The sequence below is a fragment of the Manis javanica genome, chromosome 15, assembly GCF_040802235.1.
Source record: "Manis javanica isolate MJ-LG chromosome 15, MJ_LKY, whole genome shotgun sequence".
Lineage (NCBI taxonomy): Eukaryota > Metazoa > Chordata > Mammalia > Pholidota > Manidae > Manis > Manis javanica.
Window position 1 is genome coordinate 87,021,148 of NC_133170.1, and position 20,208 is coordinate 87,041,355.

At 56.6% G+C, this 20,208-nt stretch overlaps 2 protein-coding genes across 8 annotated transcripts in view; both read left to right on the forward strand.

Moving 5' to 3' along the window:
• Window positions 1–3,636, forward strand: part of TANGO2 (transport and golgi organization 2 homolog) — a 36,463-nt gene extending 32,827 nt beyond the window's left edge. For all 7 annotated transcript variants that reach the window (XM_073223755.1, XM_017675881.3, XM_017675880.3 and 4 more), the window contains 2 exons: window positions 778–882; window positions 2,792–3,636. In XM_073223755.1, coding sequence (XP_073079856.1) covers window positions 778–882; window positions 2,792–2,912 — 226 coding nt within the window. In that variant the 3' untranslated portion in view covers window positions 2,913–3,636. The remainder of the gene's footprint in view (window positions 1–777; window positions 883–2,791) is intronic.
• A 5,946-nt stretch (window positions 3,637–9,582) lies between these two features.
• The window catches only part of DGCR8 (DGCR8 microprocessor complex subunit), a 32,214-nt gene continuing 21,588 nt past the window's right edge, over window positions 9,583–20,208 (forward strand). The window contains exons 1-5 of the mRNA XM_073222976.1: window positions 9,583–9,814; window positions 14,358–15,358; window positions 15,808–15,967; window positions 18,283–18,425; window positions 18,586–18,868. Of these exons, the coding sequence (XP_073079077.1) occupies window positions 14,639–15,358; window positions 15,808–15,967; window positions 18,283–18,425; window positions 18,586–18,868 (1,306 nt within the window). The 5' untranslated portion in view covers window positions 9,583–9,814; window positions 14,358–14,638. The remainder of the gene's footprint in view (window positions 9,815–14,357; window positions 15,359–15,807; window positions 15,968–18,282; window positions 18,426–18,585; window positions 18,869–20,208) is intronic.

A 20,208-nucleotide genomic window follows, 5' to 3' on the forward strand; every position in this document is an offset into this window, starting at 1 on the left:
CAGGCGGAGTGCCCCCAGTGCTCGTGGGGCAGAGAAGCAGGCAGGTTCTGCTGCCCTGGGAGGCCCCGTGTGGGTGGCGGAGGCTGGCTCCTCAGCCTCAGGAGAGCCTGGCAGACATCTGCCTGCCCACCTCAGGTCATTGAGATTTTTCACTGGGGCCCTTTGAAGATGGGAGTCCTGGGCCGGTGTGGGCAGCTCGGGGCTCTCAGATGCTTGATGTGGCCCACGTAGGGCCAGAGTAGCTGGAGGGCCCCTCTGCCTGCACACAGAGGGCCACAGGAGATTCCGGAGGCTCCAGGTGCTTAGCCAACCACAGAAGCGAGCCACCAGCCCAGACGGCCTGGGCCTGGGACTGGCTGTCCACCCCGTGTGCTGCCCCCCTAGCAGCTGTGGCTCAGACATGCCACCCCAGGAACCACCAGGCAGAGGGGAGCCCCTGACCTGACTTCCCTGAAGCACCCGTGACTCTGCAAGGGGCATGAGCCCCAGGGACCACCCCTGGCACATCTGGGCCCTAGCAGCCGGGTTCAGGGTACTGGCCGAGCTGCCTTCATCTCACACTGTCCTGGCCAGATGCCCCAGCCGCCCTGGAGGAGCCCTGTACGCTCCTCTCCCCCAGGGCCTCTCCCTGCCCCTTGGTCCCCCTCCTCCTCCACGTGCCATGAGCCAGGGCACCTTTAGCCTCTCAACACAGCCTCCCTTCAGGGAAGTCCTGCTTGGGTCTGCCCAGGGCTCCGTGCTCAGTGGTGCCCCCTCCCCTGTCCTCTATCCTTCCAGGCAGCTGCCAGACCCAGCCATCGAGGACCAGGGCAGGGAGTACGTGCAGCCCATCCTGAGCAAGTATGCGGCCGTGTGCGTGCGCTGCCCTGACTACGGCACCAGGTATGGTGGGCTGCCAGACCCGTCCGGTCCTGTCCCACAGGGAACCCGGCCTCCTCTGCTCTATCTAGAAGCAGCTGCCCCTCTAGCTCGGTGCTGAGGGACAAGGAGACGTCACCATTGACCGTCATGCACAAAGTGCCTGTTGGCTATCAGGGGTGCTGCAGGCCAGTAGGCAGACCTCCGAGGTTTCCAGTGCCTCCCAGCCGGGTTCCTGAGCTGCCCCCCGTCCCCCATTCCCTGTGCAGCCACAAGGGGTCTGGGGTGGCAACAGCAAGCTCGTGCCAGCAAATCCCTATGGGCCCAGAGGTCCCACCGCCTGCTCCTCCTCTCATGTGTCCCGGGCCTGTCATGCTGTCTGTGGCCAGGGCTGGGATTAGGTCACCACCCCGTGAAAGGGCAGCCACTGGTCTCAGCCATGCGGTGAGAACCTCACGGAGCAAGACCCCATTGACCTCCCAGCAAGTTCCTTCTCCGCCCACCTCCCTCCTGGGTGAGGAGGAGAGGCTCTTCATGGCTGCAAGGCCTGGCCTGCCCACATGACTCTTTCCCAGGGCGGCTGCACTGGGGGGTGGCGGGTGGCCAGAGCAGCCGGGATGTGCCAGGAGCGCTGCAGCAGTGCCTGGCCTGGAGGCGGAGTGCAGCCTCGCACAGCCACCTCCGCCTGAGCTCAGCTTACCTGGGCCCCACAAGCGCCCGCCTGGCGGAGGCTGGGGCCCTGCAGTGACTGTGGAGGACAGGCCTGGCCCTCGGGGCCTACAGCTGCTAGAGAGGCAGGGACGGGGTGCTCGACAGGGACGGGGCCGACCAACACCAGGCCGGTGTCTCGTGTGCACCTGGTTTTCAGTTCCAGGTAGAATGAGACTGGAGGAGTGAGGCGCCTCCTGTCCCTGCAGATGGGGGGTCATGGAGGTGGCTCTCCTGAGAGGCGGTGAGGTGACTGGCCAGGGCTGTGCCAAAGCAAGGGGCATTAGGCTGGGATGGATGTGTGAAGCCTGGGGGACCTGCTGATGGAGAGGGCAGCAGGCCCTGGTCTCACACTCTCCAGGAAGTGGCAGCTTCCAGCCCTCTGGCTGGGATGGGACGGAGGCAGGACCTGCGTCGTGTGAGCTGGCGTCCCCCAGGGCCGAGAGGTCGTGTGCCTGAATGGTGGCTTTTCTCTGGGCAGGTGTGGGGGCATCATTTCTCTCAGGACCCTCCTCTACTACAGATTTGTTTTGGTGACTAAATGGTGTGCTCACGTCACTTCTGTGTGAGGCCAGTGACGAGTCTGCTCCTCGGCCGGACGTGTGGCTGCTGGGTCCCCCCGCTGGGACTCCCAGTCTTCAGCGTGTGTGCATCCACGTGCGCTGGGGCTGCGCCTGCTCCCTGCCCGGGGTCTCACTCACCTGGCGAAGGCTGGCTGAGCCTTTGGGACGGGCAGTGGGGGAGCAGGGGGAGGAGGAGGACAGGAGAGAGTTCCCGGTGGAGAAGCCCAGGACCTGAGCGATCAGCCGCACCACCTCTTGGAAGAGCTGAGTGTGGCCCAGTGTCTGGCAGGCCTGGGCATTGGTGCCAGGCTGTTGCCTGGGAGCCCTGGAGGGTCCTGGGTGGGGCGGTGCATGGTCAGCCCAGGGGCCACCCTGGTAAGAGAGGTGGGCGGACGGGGCAGGTGGACATTGCAAAGTGGAGGCAACAGGGCTCAATAAGCACGGGTCTGTGGGGCGAGCCAGGGGGGGTCCTAGGCCCCAGGAGGCCCCTCCACCTCCCAAGGCTGAAGCTGCTGCTCATCGCTGACCTGCCCCAGGCCAAGCTGAGCGTCCAGCACGAGCCCAGGTGTGCTGGGCTTGCCTCTCCTGCCTTAGTTCTGACCCCGTTTGGCACCCTGACGGGTGGGCAGGGGGCTCATCATGGGCCATGTGCTCTCTTTCAGGACCAACACGGTCATCCTTGTGGACGCGGCCGGGCAGGTGACCTTCACGGAGCGCAGCATGCTGGACAGGGACCCTTCCCGCTGGGAGACCAGCACCCACGAGTTCAGGCTGCAGAGCTAACCCCCAGCCCTGGGCATGACTCAGCCAGCACCCGCCCAGGACGAGGGCCTTTAATGTGTGTTATCTATCCATGTCCCCGTGTCCAGCTTGGGGTCCACTCTTATGCAGTGGGAGGGACAGTCCGGGGCAGGCCCAGGCATGCTGTATGTGTGGATGCACCTGGCCTTACCCCCTGCCCATGCACACAGGCCCACGTGTAGTGCACAGGACACATATGCATGCCCATACAACACACACGCTCTCAGGCATATATACCCAGTGTGTTGGACAGGCAGAGGTGTGCCATCACATGCATGTGCTTCTGGCCAGTGGGCCTGTGCTTTAGTCAAAACAATAGCAGTAGACCTTGGTTTAAAAGGGGGCCTCTCCAGGGCATAGTCCAATTCCTGAGAGCCAGACCTGCTCTTGTAGAGGAGACAGGCCACATTTGGAATGAGGGACAGGGGAGACCTGGGAAAAACCCACTCTCATAACAGAAACGCAGCATCGCTAGTGGATGCAGGGCTCCCGTGTGCATGGGGCAGTCCCGGGGTGAGGGAGTCCTGTGTGCACCTGTGTGCTGGGATGTCCCAGCAGGCTCTCAAGCCCCCGTCTTGAGGCAGGCCCATGTCAGCGAGGGGGCATGGCCAACGCTGCCATTTCCCTTCTCAGTGAGGAGTCAGACTTCACAGGACTCTGTACTTGAACATGAGATGTTGATAATAAAACTCTGAGGCTGTGGTGAGTCAGTGCATTCCAGGCCCTTAGACTGTGTGGCGGGGATGTAAGGAGTGGTATGCAAGGGGCGGTGGGGCTGCTCCCTGGCCTGCAAGAGCTCCTGAGGCACAGATACCCATACAAGGCTCTTTCCACATTCTCCATTTGCTCACGGGCTCCTGAGCGCCGTGATGGAAGCCTGAGGGTCCAGCAGCGCATCCACCAATCATCTGGCCGCTGAGGCTGGGGTACAAGGAGCCTGTGTGCATGGGACACAGTAGGTGCCAACTACAGGGCCTCCTGAGCTGGGCCATGGTACCAAGGTGCAGTGGGGTGCCCCCGGGGGTCCCCTGAGGAACTGGTGTGGTCAGACCTGTAATCCGGGTACAGTCCAGAGGCCAGGCGATGGTGGGAAGGGATGTGAGTTCCTGACCCCAGCCAGAGCTGAGCATAAGGGGGCCCCATGTGTGCAGTGGGGGGACCCAGACTTCCCTCCACTTCTGCAGCTGATCCCCACCTTGGCCCTCTCAGAGCATGGGAGACTGGGATGGGGTGCAGGCGTGCACCGGGCCTGTCCTGCCTCTTCATCTCTCCCCCTTCCTGCCCGGACCACCCCTCAGGGGCCTGACGCATTCCTTGGCTTGCTTGGGCACAGTTGGGCTTGTAGGGGGCTGCTGGCAGTGGCGCAGCCCATGCCTCCAGGCCCGAGGGGGACCGGCTCCAAGGGTCAGATGTGTCCAGCTGAGCCACAGTGAGCCGGGCTCCCAGTCGGGCACATACCCACATCAGCAGCTGGTCCACACCAGGCCGGGCTCATGTGCCCTCATGGGGTGCTTCTGGGCTGAGTACAAAGCCATCCGAAGAGCCTCCCCTGATGTTTGCCTCTGCCCCAGGGGTGCAGCCTGCATGGGGAAAGCTTGCCCAGGACTTGTCTTGAGCCCTTGCCCCCAGCCTGTCCCAGGCTCCCCTACGGCTTGGGCCCCCTGAGGAAGTGGCAGCCCAACATGTAGTTCTGTTATGGGTTGAGTTGTGTGTCCCCCAGAAGATAAGTTGGCATCCTGGCCTCCAATACCTGAGAAAGTGACCTTATCAGCGTCTTTACAGAGGTAATCAAGATACAATGAGATCCCGAGGCGGGCCCTAAGCCAGCGTCACTGGTGTCCTTACGGAAGAGAAAGTCTGGGCGCGGGCAGACACGCACGTAGGGAGGATGCCCGGTGAAGGTGAGCTGTGCTGCGCTGCGCCAAGACACTACCAGAAGCTGGGAGACAGGCCTGGAACAGGCCCTTCCCGGGCGCCTTCAGGGGGAGCATGGCGCTGCCCACGCCTTCATCTCAGACCTCTGGCCTCCAGACTGTGCAACAGTCAATTTCTGTCTTCAGGCCGTTCAGTTGTGGTACTTTGGTACCGCAGCCCTAGCAGACTGACCGTCGTGACCGTCACTGTACAGAGGAGGAGACACGCTTGGGGCGGTGCTGCCGCACTGCCCCAGTCCCCAGGCAGGCGGCAAGGCGGCACCCCGAGGGCAGGAAGGACCAGGACGAGGACGAGGCAGACCTCGGGGCGCCTGCCCCTTGGGCCTCGGGCCTCCCGCTCTGTCTCACCCTGCCGCCCGGGCCGCCTCCCACCGTCACCTCACTCGTCCCAGCGCCTTGGCTGCCCATGGCCACGCTTCCTGCAAGCTTCTGCTCCAGGGCTTCGCACTTGCCGTCCTTTCTGCCTGAAGGACTCCTCACCCAGGTATCTCTTTCATACTGTGTAGGTCTTGGCCAAAGTCTTCGGGAGGCATCCCGTCTAAAGTTGCAGTCTGCCATTGGTCCCTGTACTAGTTTTCCGTGTCGCAGTTGGCTCTGTCTGGCATGCTGTGTGTTTGGACTGCTGCCTGGGCACGTCCCTGTCACAGTGGGGGCTCCAGGAAGGAAGGGCCTGTCCTCTCATGCCCATAGCTGTATCCTAATGCCTAGGTCAGCTGGACGCTTGAACCAGGGATGACAGGGCTGGCGCTTCCCCAGCCTCCATTTGTTTAGGCCAGTGCCTCGAAGTGAGGCCCTTGTGCTGTTGTTACAAGGGTACGGGGACCCTAGGAAACGGGTTCTTTCTGAAAGTGCTTTTGATATGCCACCCAGGAGGGCCTGGGCCTCTGTGCTCGGCCCCAGATCTATCTGACCCCTGCGTTCCCAGCATGGGGCCTCTTCTCCTGGGCCGCTGGGGAATTCCTCCCTGTGTCAGATGCCCCTTCCCCGAGGAGCCGCACCTGCTCTCTGGCTCCAGGGCAGCTGTGATGAGGTGTGCCGTTGTGGAGGCTGGAGGCGTGGGGCTGGCTGATTTGGAGGCGAGCCCATGAGTAAATGTAACCAGCCTCGGAATGCAGCCTGCCTTTGGGTCTTGTCCAGGCAGGCCTAAGTTCCTGGCCTCCTGCCAGCAGAGCCCCCCAGCACCTGGTCTTTCAGTCTCGCCTGCCAGCAGATGGAATCATCAGGCCCTTGTTTGTGCCTCTGAGGCTGGAGCTGGGTGGGGACCTTGGGGAGGTCCTGTGGTGGGGGCTTGTCACCCAGTAGGTCCAGGCCATGTGGGAAGCCAGCTGTAGTGTGCAGGTCTGAGGTCTCAAATCACTGGGGCAGGTAAGGCCCCCAACTCAAAAGACAACAAAGCATGGAATGGTCACTAAAGTGGGATGGTAGTGTGTGTGGAGTTCCCACAGCTATGCTGGGCCAAGGCCAGGAGCCAGACCTTCATGGGGCTCAGTGCCCACTGTGAGGTGCCCAGTGCTGACCACTGGGGCAGCCATGTGAATGGAAGGGTGATGAGCGAAAGGCCTTGGTAAGCCTCTAGCATCATCACCTGTAAACCCACCCTCCTACCTTTTTTAACCTTTTCATTTTGAAGTGATTTCCACAGACTTAAAACTTGAGAAAAAAACAGAACAAAGATCTACAGTGACCTTCACCCAGTTCCCACACGTTAACAAGCTTACCCAGCTACAGTAAAATGATCCTGACCGAGATTAACACTGATATAATACTAGTAACTCATCTACAGGCCATCCCTGAATTTTACCAGTTGTCCCACTAATAATATTTTCCTGAACCACGTTCCAACCCTGGGCCCCACTCCCACACTGCGCTTAGTCATACTTCCTTCAGGCCGCTCCTCGGTCCTTGACTTGAACATCTTGACACTTTTGAAGAGCACCTACCAGCCTTTTGGTAGAATGCCCCTCACTCGGGTCGGCCTGATCTCTGTGGTGACAGTCAGGCTTTGCCTCTTGGGAAATAACACTCACAAGGGATGCTGCCCTTCTCAGGAGGCCCGCAGGACGGCCCTTTCCTTGTGCGCTTTTCCTTCACGAATGTGCAGCGCAATGCACCTCGCTAGAGTGTACACTTTTCTGACTTAGAGTGTGTATATATTAGCTGGTGACATGGATTACTTGGTTAAGGTATCTCAGGTCTTTTTCCACTGCAGAACTACTATTTTCCTTTTGCAATTAGTGTATTGGGGAAAAATTTTGCAACTGTAAAACAAAAAACTTCCACCTGTTCGTCACACTTCTGCCCAGTTTTTCCCATTCATAATGCTTGTCTGACACAGCTATTATCTGGCTTCCAAATGGGAGGTTTTCCATTTCCATCTTCCTTCTACATTTATTGACTGGAATTCCGGAAGGATGAGCTGTCCTCCTCCATTTACTTTGCCCCCTGTCTGAGGCTCCCGAAACGGTATGAACAAAAGGAAAAGTGCCAGAAGACACCAATAAATGGAAATACATCCTGTGCTCAAGGATAGGAAGAATTAATATTGTCAAAATGGCCATCCTGCCTAACGCAATCTCCAGATTCAATGCAATCCCTATCAAAATACCAACAGCATTCTTCAATGAACTAGAACAAATAGTTCTAAAATTCATATGGAGCCACAAAAGACCCTGAATAGCCAAAACAATCCTAAGAAGGAAGAATAAAGCTGGGGGGATTATGCTCCCCAATTTCAGGCTCTACTACAAAGCCACAGTAATCAAAACAATTTGTTACTGGCATGAGAACAGACCCATAGATCAATGGAACAGAATAGAGAGCCCTGATATAAACCCAAGCATATATGGTAATTAATATACGATAAAGGAGCCACGGACATACAATGGGGAAATGACAGCCTCTTTAACAACTGGTGTTGGCAAAACTGGACAGTTACATGCAAGAGAATAAAACTGGATTGTTGTCTAACTCCATACACAGAAGTAAACGCGAAATGGATCAAAGACCTGAATGTAAGTCATAAAACTCTTAGAAGAAAACATTGGCAAAAATCTCTTTCTCTTAGAAGAAAACAAAGCAAAAATGAACAAATGGGGCGGTATCAAACTAAAAAGCTTCTGAAGCTTCTGTACAGCAAGGGACACTCTCAGTAGAACAAAAAAGCATCTATAGAATGGGAGAATATATCTGTAAACGACATATCCAACAAGGGGTTATCATCCAAAATATATATAGAACTCAACACGCCTCAACACCCAAAAAGCAACCTGATTTAAAAAATGGGTGGAGGATCTAAACAGACATTTTCCAAAGAAGAAATTCAGATGGCCGACAGGCATATAAAAAGATGCTCCACATCACTAATCATCAGGGAAATGCAAATTAAAACCACAATGAGGTATCACCTCACACTGGTAAGAATGGCCAGCATCGAAAAGACTAGGAACAACAAATGCTGGCGAGGTTGTGGAGAAAGGGGAACCCTCCCACACTGCTGGTGGGAATGTAAATTAGTTCAACCATTGTGGAAAGCAATATGGAAGTTCCTCAGAAAACTAAAAATAGAAATACCATTTGACCCAGAAATTCCACCCAGAATTTACCCAAAGAAAACAAGTTCTCAGATTGAAAAAGACATACGCACCCCTATGTTTATCACAGCACTATTTACAACAGCCAAGATATGGAAGCAACCTAAGTGTCCATCAGTAGATGGATAAAGAAGATGTGGTACATATACACAATGGAATATTATTCAGTCATAAGAAAACAAATCCTACCATTTGCAACAACATGGATGGAGCTAGAGGGTCTTATGCTCAGTGAAATAAGCCAGGCGGAGAAAGACAAGTACCAAATGATTTCCCTCATTTGTGGAGTATAACAATGAGGCAAAACTGAAGGAACAAAACAGACTCACAGACTCCAAGAAGGGACTAGCGGTTACCAAAGGGGAGGGGGTGGGGAGGGAGGGAGGGAGAAGGGGACTGAGAGGTATTGTGGTTAGTACACGATTGTAGGGGTGTCATGGGGAAGGCAGTGCAGTACAGAGAAGTAGTGACTCTCTGGCATCTTACTGCACTGATGGACAGTGACTGAAATGGGGTGGGGGGGCTTGATAATATGGGTGACTGTTGAAACCACAATGTTGCTCATGTGAAACCTTCGTAAGATTGTGTATCAATGTTACCTTAAGAAAAAAGTGACATAATTAAACAACTAGAATAACCATCACAAATAATGGCAAACTTAACACACTAAAAGTTTTGCAGAGCAAATCTAAAGGGTGTTGCCAAGAAATATACTCTTTACGAGTTAAACAGATAAGTCTTGTATATATAATGATATATACCAATCTTCAGATTATTGAAATGAAGCCTTTTACCAAAAAAAAAAGTGCCAGACAGTTGGGCATGCTCGTCTTTCTTTCCTAATGATTCCGTTTAAGACTTTTAAATGGAAAATACATAATGCCTGCGTGTGCAAGGGCTCGTCAGCAGCGGTCAGACCTCCGCTCCCGGCGAGCGGCCGCTCCCAGCATTCCCCGCACTCCTCCGCTCCCGGCGTCCCCCGCGTTCCCGTTCCCGGCGCTCCACGCGGCGAGCCCCGCCCCGGCGGCGACCGTTAGAGCGGCCGCGGCCTCCGCGCCTGGTCCCGCCCACGCGCCTGCTCTATTGGGCCGCGCGCCGTAGCCGCGAGAGCCGCGCGCCGCCGATTGGCAGCCTTCACAGCCGGCTCCGCGGTTCCCCCAATGCGGGGCTGCCGCGCGCAGGGATTGGCCGCGCGCCGCCAAGGCCTGCCCTCCGCTCTCCCCGCGCGGCAGGCGGGTCTCGCCGACCGGAGAGAGCCCGGGCGGCCTCTCTAGGTGGCGGCGGCGGCGGCGGCCGGTCCGTGAGGACCTCCCTGCTGTGGCTGGGCTGCGGGCAGCTCCGGCAGGCCGCGGGCGCCGAGGTAGGTGCGGGGCGCGAGGGGCGCCCCGCGGGCCGGGCGGCGGGCGCTGCGGCCTGCGCGAGGGCGGCCCTTCCCCTCCCTCCTTCCCGCGCCGAGGGCCAGGGCCGGACGGCGGGGCGGGGCGGGGCGGAGGGCGCGGGCGGGTTCGGCCACGCGGAGGCCCGGCCTTTGTGAGGCATCATGGCCGCGGGCCTCGGAGAAGGCGGGGCGGGGGTCCCGCCGTGCGGGCGCGGGTGCCGGGGGCTGGGGCCCGGGGGGGCCCCGACGCCGGTCGCTTTCCGCCGGGTAAGCAGCCCGAGTGTAGAGGCCCCTGGCACTGTGCGCCCTTTGCCGCAGCGTCTCTTTCAGGCGGGAAGTGTGTGAACGGGGGTAGTGCTGGCCCAGGACGCTGCCGGCTGTAACCCAGTTTGTGAAATCTGAGAAGTCGCCCAAGGCTTTTTATCCACCTCATGCTCCTGGATTGAGGGTCACAGTAGATAATCGGACTGTGGTTTTGTTGTGACAATGATCGTGTTAGAAATAAACGGAAGGTGGCAACCTGTTGACAGTGATACCTGTCAAGTGTCATCCGCGGACTTGGGTTGCTCATGGTAGGAATTTCATTTGCCGTTTTGCATGCTTGCATGTACCTTGTTACCTGATGCACGGCAGAGTCCAGTCTAGAGACCGGCCACTAGGCGGGGACGCTGTGTTTCCTGGCTGCAGCCTGGTCCCCAGTCCCGGGGCCACAGGCAAAGTGGCCCGAACCCTCCCGCGGGCCTTCACTCGCCAAAGGGAGTGAATGGCCGGTCAGCCGTGCGGCCTGTGCGCGCGGGGTGTGAGGCTCATCGGAGTATGACAGAAGGAGTGGATGAGGTCATACTGCTCCTGGGTTGGGCGGGAGGCTGCAGCGGGAGAGGCTTGACCGAGAGGCAGCAGTCACAGCACGGGACCGTCACAGCCGGCGCCTCGATGCCATCGCAGCAAGTGGACTACAACGAAGGGCGCTGTCCAAGCGTCTTGGTTTACCCCTGGTGCCAGGGATCCAGGGAAGCCTGCTGTGAGTCTGCTGCTGGCTCACGGCCCACTAGGCAAGCAAGGTTTGCATCTGTGCGTCCCATCAGCTGAAGCAGTAGTGGGGCTGATGGCGGGAGAACCGGGCTTTGAGCCCTTTAAGGCCAGGCGCTGTTGGGGCACTTCTAGGTGTTGTCTGATTGTCTGACTGTGACACTGGGGGCAGGAAACAGGAATGTGACTGGTCACCCAGTCTTGGTCTTGGTAGCTCCCCTCCCCTCCTTGGTGGCATCCTGCAGCTTCCTGGACCTTAGTGCTGTTTCCGGCCTCTCTGTTCCCATCCCTGGCTTCCCTCCTGAGTTGCTGCCTCTTCTGCATTTCCATGTGTTGGTCTGATGTCAGGTAGTCACAGCTAAACCTAAACGCAGGTCTTTGCCCACCCAGACTCCCCTCCTACTGCCTGTGCTTGAGTCTGGAGTCACCTGGACTCCTCTTGGGCCTCCATGCCAGCTTTAGGGCCATTTCCTACCGCCTCCCGCTCAATGCGCTGGTCCCAGCCGCCTGGTCAGCCTCTCCACTCTGCTCTTTGTTCCCCCCTTTGCCCCTCCCCCCTATCTACCCTCCACGGTTTTTCTGGACATTTTAAACTGCGAGGTAGTGTTGGAGCCACGGTGGTGCCCCCAGAGCCGGCACGCCGGCGGGCAGAGCAGCCCCAGTGCTTCCTAGCTGTGTGGCCTTGGGCGGGTTGCTTCGTGTCTCTGTCCTTGACCTTCCTCTCACAGCACTGCATGAGAGCGGGTGGGGGGAAACGCGTGGCGTGCCTCACACAGCCTGGCTGAGCATTGGCTGCCCCTGCTGGCCTTGCACCCTCCCACCTCGCTTGGACCCTGCTGTCCCGCGGCCCACCTGTCTCAAGATGAGAGCCAAAGCCCCGGTCTCCCTTGCGCTCACTGACCCGACCTTCTCTCACCTGCCGCCGCACGTTCTCCGTGTCACCTAGCATGTCCTCCCTCCCACCCCGCCGCTTACCGAGCTCACTCTGCCTTGAGCTGGCCGCTGGCCGTGAGGCCTCTGAAGCTGTCTCTTCTCCCCCAGCTTCTTTGTTTTCTCTTGAACACTTAGCTTTTCTTAGTGTTTACTTGCTCATCTCCTGCTAAAATATGAGCTCTGAGGGGTAGGAACCCTGTCTTGTGTCGTCAGCATCTGGAATGGGCTGTGTGTGTCCTGTGGAGTGTCGAGCAAACACTTGTTGAGTGATTGGGGAAAGCTTACAGAGAAAAGGAAGGGCCCTGCCCAGGACTGCCCCACGGAGGGGCACTCAGCCTTGAGCTGCCGCCCTGGGGCGTTTGGGAGCCTCCCTGTGTACCTCCTTGGGTGCCGTTGTGAAGGCTGCCCTCAGTGTGTTAGCATCACCGTCTTTGCTTTGTGCTTCTACTCTGGCTGCTTAGCCTTCTCACAGTACAGCAGCACCATTTGCACCCCCTCCTCACATCTTCAGTTTTGTTTTTAAGCCCCGGAATCATCAATTGGCTCTCATTAGGGACTTCAGGCCTGCCAGGGGCTGAGGGGTGGGTCCTGGTCTTACCTGAGTTCTGAAGCCCTGGGCTGGCTGACTTGTCTGTCCTCTGAAAGGATCTTTCTTGGTTGCCAGGAGACCGACCTCACTCCACTTGGGGTTCCTCCTGCCTGTTGTCTGCAGCCCCCTTAGTATTTACTATGCAGCTCTGAGTCCATTGTCTACGTGCTCTCTTTCCTCCATCCATGGCACCTATGTGGGCACACCTTTGGAAGGAGTTACTGTGTTAAATTCACACTGAATTTAGAAATGTAAGGGCATCTTAGAATGTAGGAAACAGAGTGACAGCTCCGTGGTCGTCGTGTTTCCAGTGTGTCCAGGCGGCAGGGACCTGTTCCCTTGTTCATAGTAGTGCCTCCGTTAGAGTAGATGGTTAGTGAATATGTGTTGAATGAATGAATTAAATCTTACCAAGTCTCTGGTTTGTATGCTGTTTCCTCTTCTAAGTACAACCACCATGCTCTATCCCTACACTATAAACTTCTTAAACGTGTGGTATGTTGTCCTCTGTCCATGCGGCCCGTCAGTCTGCCCCCTGTGGGTGTGGGCGTGCATGTGCATATCTACACATGTGTGCATGTCATGTCATATGTGTATGTTTCTGCCTGGTGTTGGAGTGTATGTGTGTCTGCACGCACTTCTGCTCTGGTGCCTGGCCCTCTTGCAGCCTCTGGGTTTTCAGATTGCCCCTCTGACCTGCCTCGTGTCATCCCCTTTGTTGTCCTTCCTCTGGAGCAGAGCTTCCCAGACTTGCATCCTCAGCCCTTCCCTTGTTCTGTGTTCCCTCCCTGGGCTGCCTCTCTGCTTGATTTTGGGGGTGACTACCACCCTGCTGGTGTGTCCTGGCCCTTGGTCTCTGGGCCAGTCACAGCTCCAGAGCTGTGGCCTCAGCACCTGTCGGACAGGGTTGCTTGGGTGCTCTGTCCATTCTCTATGAGTTCCTGCCTGAATGCCAGACCATGTGCCCCCCAGGGGAGAAACCTCACTTGCCTTCCGTTCCCTCTTATCTCTTCTTTCCACCTCTGCCTGGTCAGCAGTGCAGCCAGTTCTGTGTCTTCACTGTTCTCGAGGGTGCCAGCCCTGTCACCAGGGCCTCTTTTACACCTTTGCCCTCTGGCCTTGAGGACTGGCTTCCCAACACCTTGGGCACAGGTACTGTGCCTGGCAGAGCTGTCTGTCGGTCTCCTTTCAGTAGGTACTGAATTATGGCATGAGAGTCACTTGATTGCCTCCATGGGTCCTTATTGCCCCCAGTGTGGAGCTAGGCTCCAGTGGCACTCAGGTCCCCCTGTCCCTTGGCTCCAGCTATCTCCTGCCACTCCCCCAAGCAACCCTAGCCAGGCTCACTTCCCCACGCCATCACCCCCTCCTCTGCTGGTAACAACCAGCCACCTCTGGCGACCCTAGCTGCCTCACTGTCCTGGTCCGCATGCCACCTTGCGGGCCCAGGAGAGTCCTGGGGTCCCAGGGTAGCAGAGCACCCGGCTGTCCCTGCAAGGCCCTAGTGCCGCAGAGTTGAGCTGAGGGTCTCATGCTCGCCCCATGACTGACCCAGCCCCAGCAGGTGAGTGGATCAGTGTGGATCCGACGGCCAGCGGAAGGCCACATGCTTTATGCGTGTGCTGGAGAGGGCAGCCTTGCACCACGTGCTTGCTGACCTGACGGATGAGTGCGGGGACTGCTGTGCTGAAGCATAGTTTCTTTCTTAAGCTTTTCTGAGCCTTAAGATAGTATTGGTTTTGTGATGCTGAAGTGGGAATTACAATTATAGATAATTAATACAATATTTAACTTTGGACTTAAATTATAATTTAGGTTCTGAAGAAATAAATAGTTTGTTTTGAACCGTAAAAGGTTCTCTTAGGCAGTATTATTAGTTTAAGTTCTTTACTACACTGTTAACAGCAGTTAACTCTTGGTACCAGGGAAGCTGGTTTCCCTCCTTTGTGACGATGTTTTTAAATCTCTTTGCAGGTGGAAGAAGAAAGGTGCCATTTTGGCATGAAGACAGACTCGCTTAGTCGTCAGTCATTTAAGCTGAGTGCATTGTGATTTCCAATAATTGAGGCAGTGGTTCTAAAAGCTGTCTACATTAATGAAAAGAGCAATGTGGCCAGCTTGACTAAGCCGCCAGCGTGCGCAGCGCGGGCAGGACGGCACCCGGGTCTCGACGGACTTGTGCATGTTAGCTGTATAGATTTATGTAAGGTTTTTTAAAACTCTGGTATTTTAAAATAGTCTTACCCACTTTTACTATGGAAACATATGAGAGTCCCTCTCCTCTCCCGCGTGAGCCCGCAGGAGAAGCGGTGATGGAGACCCGAGCTTGCCCCCTCCAAGCGCTGCCCCGTGAACAGTCTCCACCACCTCCCCTGCAAACGTCCAGTGATGCAGAGGTAATGGACGTTGGCTCTGGTGGTGATGGACAGGCCGAACCCCCTGCTGAGGACCCGCTCAACTTCTACGGAGCTTCTCTTCTCTCCAAAGGATCCTTCTCTAAGGCCCGCCTCCTCATAGACCCGAACAGTAGTGGCCACAGCCCACGCACTGCCCGGCACGCACCTGCAGTCCGGAAGTTCTCCCCTGACCTTAAGTTGCTTAAGGATGTAAAGATTAGTGTGAGCTTTACCGAGAGCTGCAGGAGTAAGGACAGGAAGGTGCTGTACACAGGAGTGGAGCGCGACGCTCGGGCGGAGTGCGGTCTGGCCCTTAGCCCTGTCGGTGGGGGCGTGCATGCTTGTCCCTTTGGCGGGAGTGTTGGTAACGGGGTGGGCGTAGGGGCTGAGAGTGCTGATAAGAAGGATGAGGAGAATGAGCTGGATCAGGAAAAGAGAGTGGAGTATGCAGTGCTCGATGAGTTAGAAGATTTTACTGACAATTTGGAGCTAGATGAAGAAGGAGCAGGCGGGTTCACTGCCAAAGCCATCACGCAGAGAGACAGAGTGGATGAAGAGGCCTTGAACTTCTCCTATGAGGTATGTCGGTGAGGCCCCTGGGAGTGCTCTTAGCAAAGCCCAGAATGGTGTTCGGAAACTGCAGCATCTTTTCAAAACTGATATTGCAGAGAAAAAACCCAGCCCACGTGAGGTGGACTAGTGTTCCTGTGGAAAAGAGGCGGCTCTAAGGAGCCCAGGTCTTTGGACTTCCCTAAGAGAAGTTGGGTGCGCTGGTTAGCGTCATGTCCTCTGTCCAGCCTGAGGTGGCAGGCACTGCAGAGAAGCGCCTCCTGGTGGGGTGTGCGTCTATACCACGCGTGTCAGTTTCACCCGTTTGCTTTTCAGCTGATTATGCACCATAAAGACACACCTAGGCCCCCTGACAGCACCTCGTTTCTGTGTCTTTTCTCACTAATGCTGTTACGCTTGCCTGAGGTGCAGGAATGGGGGTGCTGGGGGCCATGGTGTCTGAACAGCATGTTTTACAGGATGATTTTGACAATGATGTTGATGCTCTGCTGGAAGAGGGCCTCTGTGCTCCCAAAAAGAGGCGACTGGAGGAGAAATACGGAGGTGACAGCGACCATCCATCTGATGGAGAGACAAGCGTGCAACCAATGATGACCAAGATTAAAACAGTGCTCAAAAGTAAGCTGGCCAGAGAGGAGTGGGCGCACGTGGGCAGCAGAAGTGTGGTCTGGGAGCCCTCGGTGTGCCAGCTAGCTGTCTGGGCTGTGGGCACCTGTTTGGGGGTGGGGGAGTCCCGTCTGATGAAGGGGAAGCAGACAGGACAAGGAGGCAGCAGGCATGTGACAGTGCAGGTGCAGAGAGGTGGTCGTGTGTACTCTGGGCGCTGCAGAGCGATGGGGAGGGGGCAGGGGATGGCTGTGGTGTGGGCTCTGCAGCGTTGGGGAAGCCCCTGGCAAGGGACAGGTACACAGGTTTGGTCTAGAAGCCTGGCTCCTGTGGTGGCAGGGCCAGAGCTCCTGCTGTAGGAGTGGGTGTTCCAGGAGTCAGGTGGTGAGATTTGCACTTGGGTTTGGGGACAGTGGGGAGAGCCATCAGGAGGTGCCCAGAGTTGTGCCCAAGCAGCTCCTGCTGCTGTGGTGCAGGCCTGATAGGGGTGCCTATGCGTGTGCAGTGGAGATGTGGGGCGGCTGGGCAGCAAAGAGGGGCTAAGGAGACGTGTGGGGACTTAGGCCACCCAGGTGGGCCCCAGGTCTGGGCACAGAAGGTACCGAGTCCTGGAGGGAGGAAATCGAGGGGTAGGTGGTGTGCACCGTCCTGGGGCTGCAGAGTGAACGTATTGGCAGGGCTGGGCACCGTGCATCTGCCCGTGTGGTTAGTGTTTGGAACAGGGCAGGTGTTGGGTTCATTATCTGCTCACGAGATACACCTGGGGCCTGGCTTCCAAAGAGGGGTGTGGGGTGGGCTCTGCACCTTGGGAGGTTTGCTGCCATCTCACTGTGCTTCACTGCTTTTATGTGGCCTCAGCCATCTTACTGTGCACAGGGAAAGCCCGGCCGTGCCACCCCTCGGCAGCCTCTTCTCTGCCTTCTGCCAGCAGGGCTTCCTCCCTCCCGGGAACTGTACATGGGCCTCATGCTCCAGGATGGCGTGTGAGCTCTTCAGACAGCCAGGATGACGTTGTGACTCCTCACTGTCAAAATGAGCGGCCCAGATGCACCTGTTCCCATGCTGTGCTTGGCTCGCATTTCACCTGTTTCTTCTCCTGACTAGCCCAGAGCTGGTGCAGGGTTGGTCCTGGGCCGAGCCCTTGGGGGCCTGCCAGGCGGGCGGCACACCTCAGCCTGCAGCGGTGCCCCGGGGCTGCCTGACACACCGTCTGCGCAGGATCAGCCACATGCAGTGGGGATGTGGCACTGAGGTGCCAGCCCCGTTGCCGTGATAGTGCGGGGCAGTTGGGGCTCCTATGGCCAGGATGCTCACTGAACTTAAACCATCGATGGTAAAACTGGCCTGTGGCTGGGCTGCTGCTTCACACCCGTAGGCAGTAAGCTATCATTGCGCTATACCGAGAGCGTGGCCCAGTGCTCCGGGCATAGGCAGAGGCTAGTGCTCGACGTACCCCCGGGAGAACACGCTGAATAAACCCTTTCACCCCGAAGAAACGTTCTACTGTCATTTCTTTGGTCACACTGAACCCACAGTAACTTGTCAGGGGCTGAAACCCATTGGCAAGGCAGATAGTCACTGGTGCTTGTCATGCACATTTTTTTAGATTTCCCTTTTTTCTTTTTCTACTACATTTTTATCTTCCAAAACCTCTAAGAAAATGAAGTGTTAATTAAATCTCAGTGTTGTGCTTTTTCTGGCAACCAGGCTTGTCAGTTGCACGTGTCAAGTGAACTACAAGTCTGGAGCTCTTTTCTTTGACTCCTTGCACAGCAAGGGAGGGGTTGGAGGAGTGCCTTACAACCGAGTAAGAACTGTACTCGTTTGAAGTGTTCTGTCTGCTGGTGAGCGCATGCAGCTCGGCTGCCAGGAAGACTTGCCAGCTGTGCTGTTGACTGGCAGAGCTTACCAGCCCTGCAGGTGCCTCTGGTCGAGGCAGGCAGGTGAGGACTTGAGTGTCCACAGTGCTCACCGCTGTGGAGGCAGCAGCTGCGGCTTGGGCCCGACTGTCTCCGGCTCCTCCACGCACCACATGCTGCTCTCAGCCTGGGGGTGCAGCATTGAGCAGGGCAGACAGCTTCCTGCTGCCCAGGAGGGATTTAGGCCCAAACAAACAAGTGCAAGCATAGAGTGCAGAGCCACACACGGGAGGTGCCGAGTGGCAGGGACAGGCTGTCTGGTGGAGAGCGGGTGCTCCCCTGCTCCTTCAGCACTTAGGGGTTCTTTCCAAAGCTCGGTCGGCTTCACTGCTTTTATCTGCCTTGTCATGATTCCTACAATCGGAGTGTTTTTAAAGTGACTGCAAGATGTTCTTGTCTTCTGTGCAGGTCGTGGCCGCCCACCTACAGAACCGTTGCCTGATGGGTGGATCATGACCTTCCATAATTCGGGAGTCCCCGTGTACCTCCACAGAGAGTCTCGGGTGGTCACCTGGTCCAGGCCTTACTTCTTGGGAACGGGAAGCATACGGGTAGGGGACACATCAGTCATGCAATTAGTCTTGTAAATTTACAGACCGAACACGCACATCTCAGTTGCACTGTAGCCAAGCAGAGGCAGGTGGAAGGTATCAGATGATCAGACCTTTGGGGACATCCTTGTAATCTGTGTTGCAATTTCATTATTCACAGAAACACGATCCTCCTCTGAGTAGCATTCCCTGTTTGCATTACAAGAAAATGAAGGACAATGAGGAGAGGGAGCAAAACAGTGAGCTTGCCCCCAGTGGGGAGGTGACCCCTGTCAAGCCCCTGAGCCGACCTGCGGAGCTGGAGTTGCCCCTGGAAGAGCCTGACTCTGTGGGTGCCAACTTGGGGCCCCCAGATGAGAAGGATCCGCTGGGAGCTGAGGCTGCCCCCGGGGCTCTGGGGCAGGTGAAGGCCAAAGTTGAGGTGTGCAAAGACGAATCAGTTGGTAAGTTCAGAATGAATTCTTTTTCCCTGCTGGGAGGGACCTGTCTGCAGGGCTGCCGCTGAACGCCACACCTCTTTTCTCCTGCTAAAGGTGTTGTAGTTGTGTCTGAGGAAGGGATGTGCTGAGGACCTCTGTCCATTCACATGGCTGGACTCACGTTTCCCTGATTTTAGGAGCACCTGCTCGGGGCTACACGGCCCCCAGGGCTGGGGCTGCCATGGAGGTGGCGTGTGGTGGTGTTTTCATTTGCAGTGATGTGCTGGGGTGAACCTCAGTCTACAGACTGAGCGCTGGGAAACCCTGCCACTCTCCCGTGGGTATTTCCATCTTAAGTCCCACAGCTGCTTTTTGGACATGTGTGGGTGTTTTACACTCTGCAGTGTTCTTAGCTTGGTTCTATCCATTCAAATCTTCCTTGTCTCTTCAGTGGTAGCAAACCTACTGAATGCCTTTCAAAAAGGACTTTGTATTTCTAGGGTTTTTGAGTGTTTTGCTGCCCAGCCTGCCCCAGAGCTCTTGCATGCAGGAGCCCTGATGCGGAGGGAGGGGCGTGGCCGCAGCCTCAGGCGTCAGGGGCAAGGGTGGGGCCCTGCACTGGTGCCCAGCTCCCCTGACAGGCTCAGCAATGTCTGCCTGCCTTTGCAGCTTCCCCATCCATGTGGCCTTCCTCTGTCTGCTTTGGTGTGTTGGGCTTTTCTCAGGGACCAGCCAGAAGGGGCCTTCTCTTTAAGACTTTAACTTAGTGCTTGCTTTCTTTATGCCATCTTCTATGCACATGTATTACCTGAATGTGTTCCTGTTTTTCTAAAAATTCTGTCTCCCACTTCTAACTTCACTCTTTTGCGAGGTGACCACTTGTATTTGTTTCCAGACTCACTTCTCTGCACTCACGTAAAGAAGTACGTGGTTTTGGTTTATGATTAAGTAGGTGCAGTTATGTTGATTTGCAGCCTTCTGTTTTAACTGCATAGGTCTCAGTCTTCCCACACAGAAGTCCTTCCTCTGCCTTCTGCCCAATCTGCTCAGTGCTGGGCGTGAGCCAGGGCAGACTCTGTCTTGGGGCTTGTGCTTGAGTGGTGGGTGGCAGGCAGGAAACCAGTGAGGCTTATGTGACCCTCTAGGATGTCCTGGGGAGGGGGGACAGTGGGCACATCAGCAGAAGCAGGAGGCCCCTGGGGACCTCAGCATGGGGCTGGCAGCCGAGACAGGGCACCCAGGTGAGCTGTGGGGCAGAGCCTGGGACAGCATCGGGAGAGGGCTGACGAGTGCCAAAGCCTGAGCCGCCTGGCATGCTGCTGAGTGTGGAGGCTGCTGGGTGGCTGGAGGGAAAGTGCTGGGTG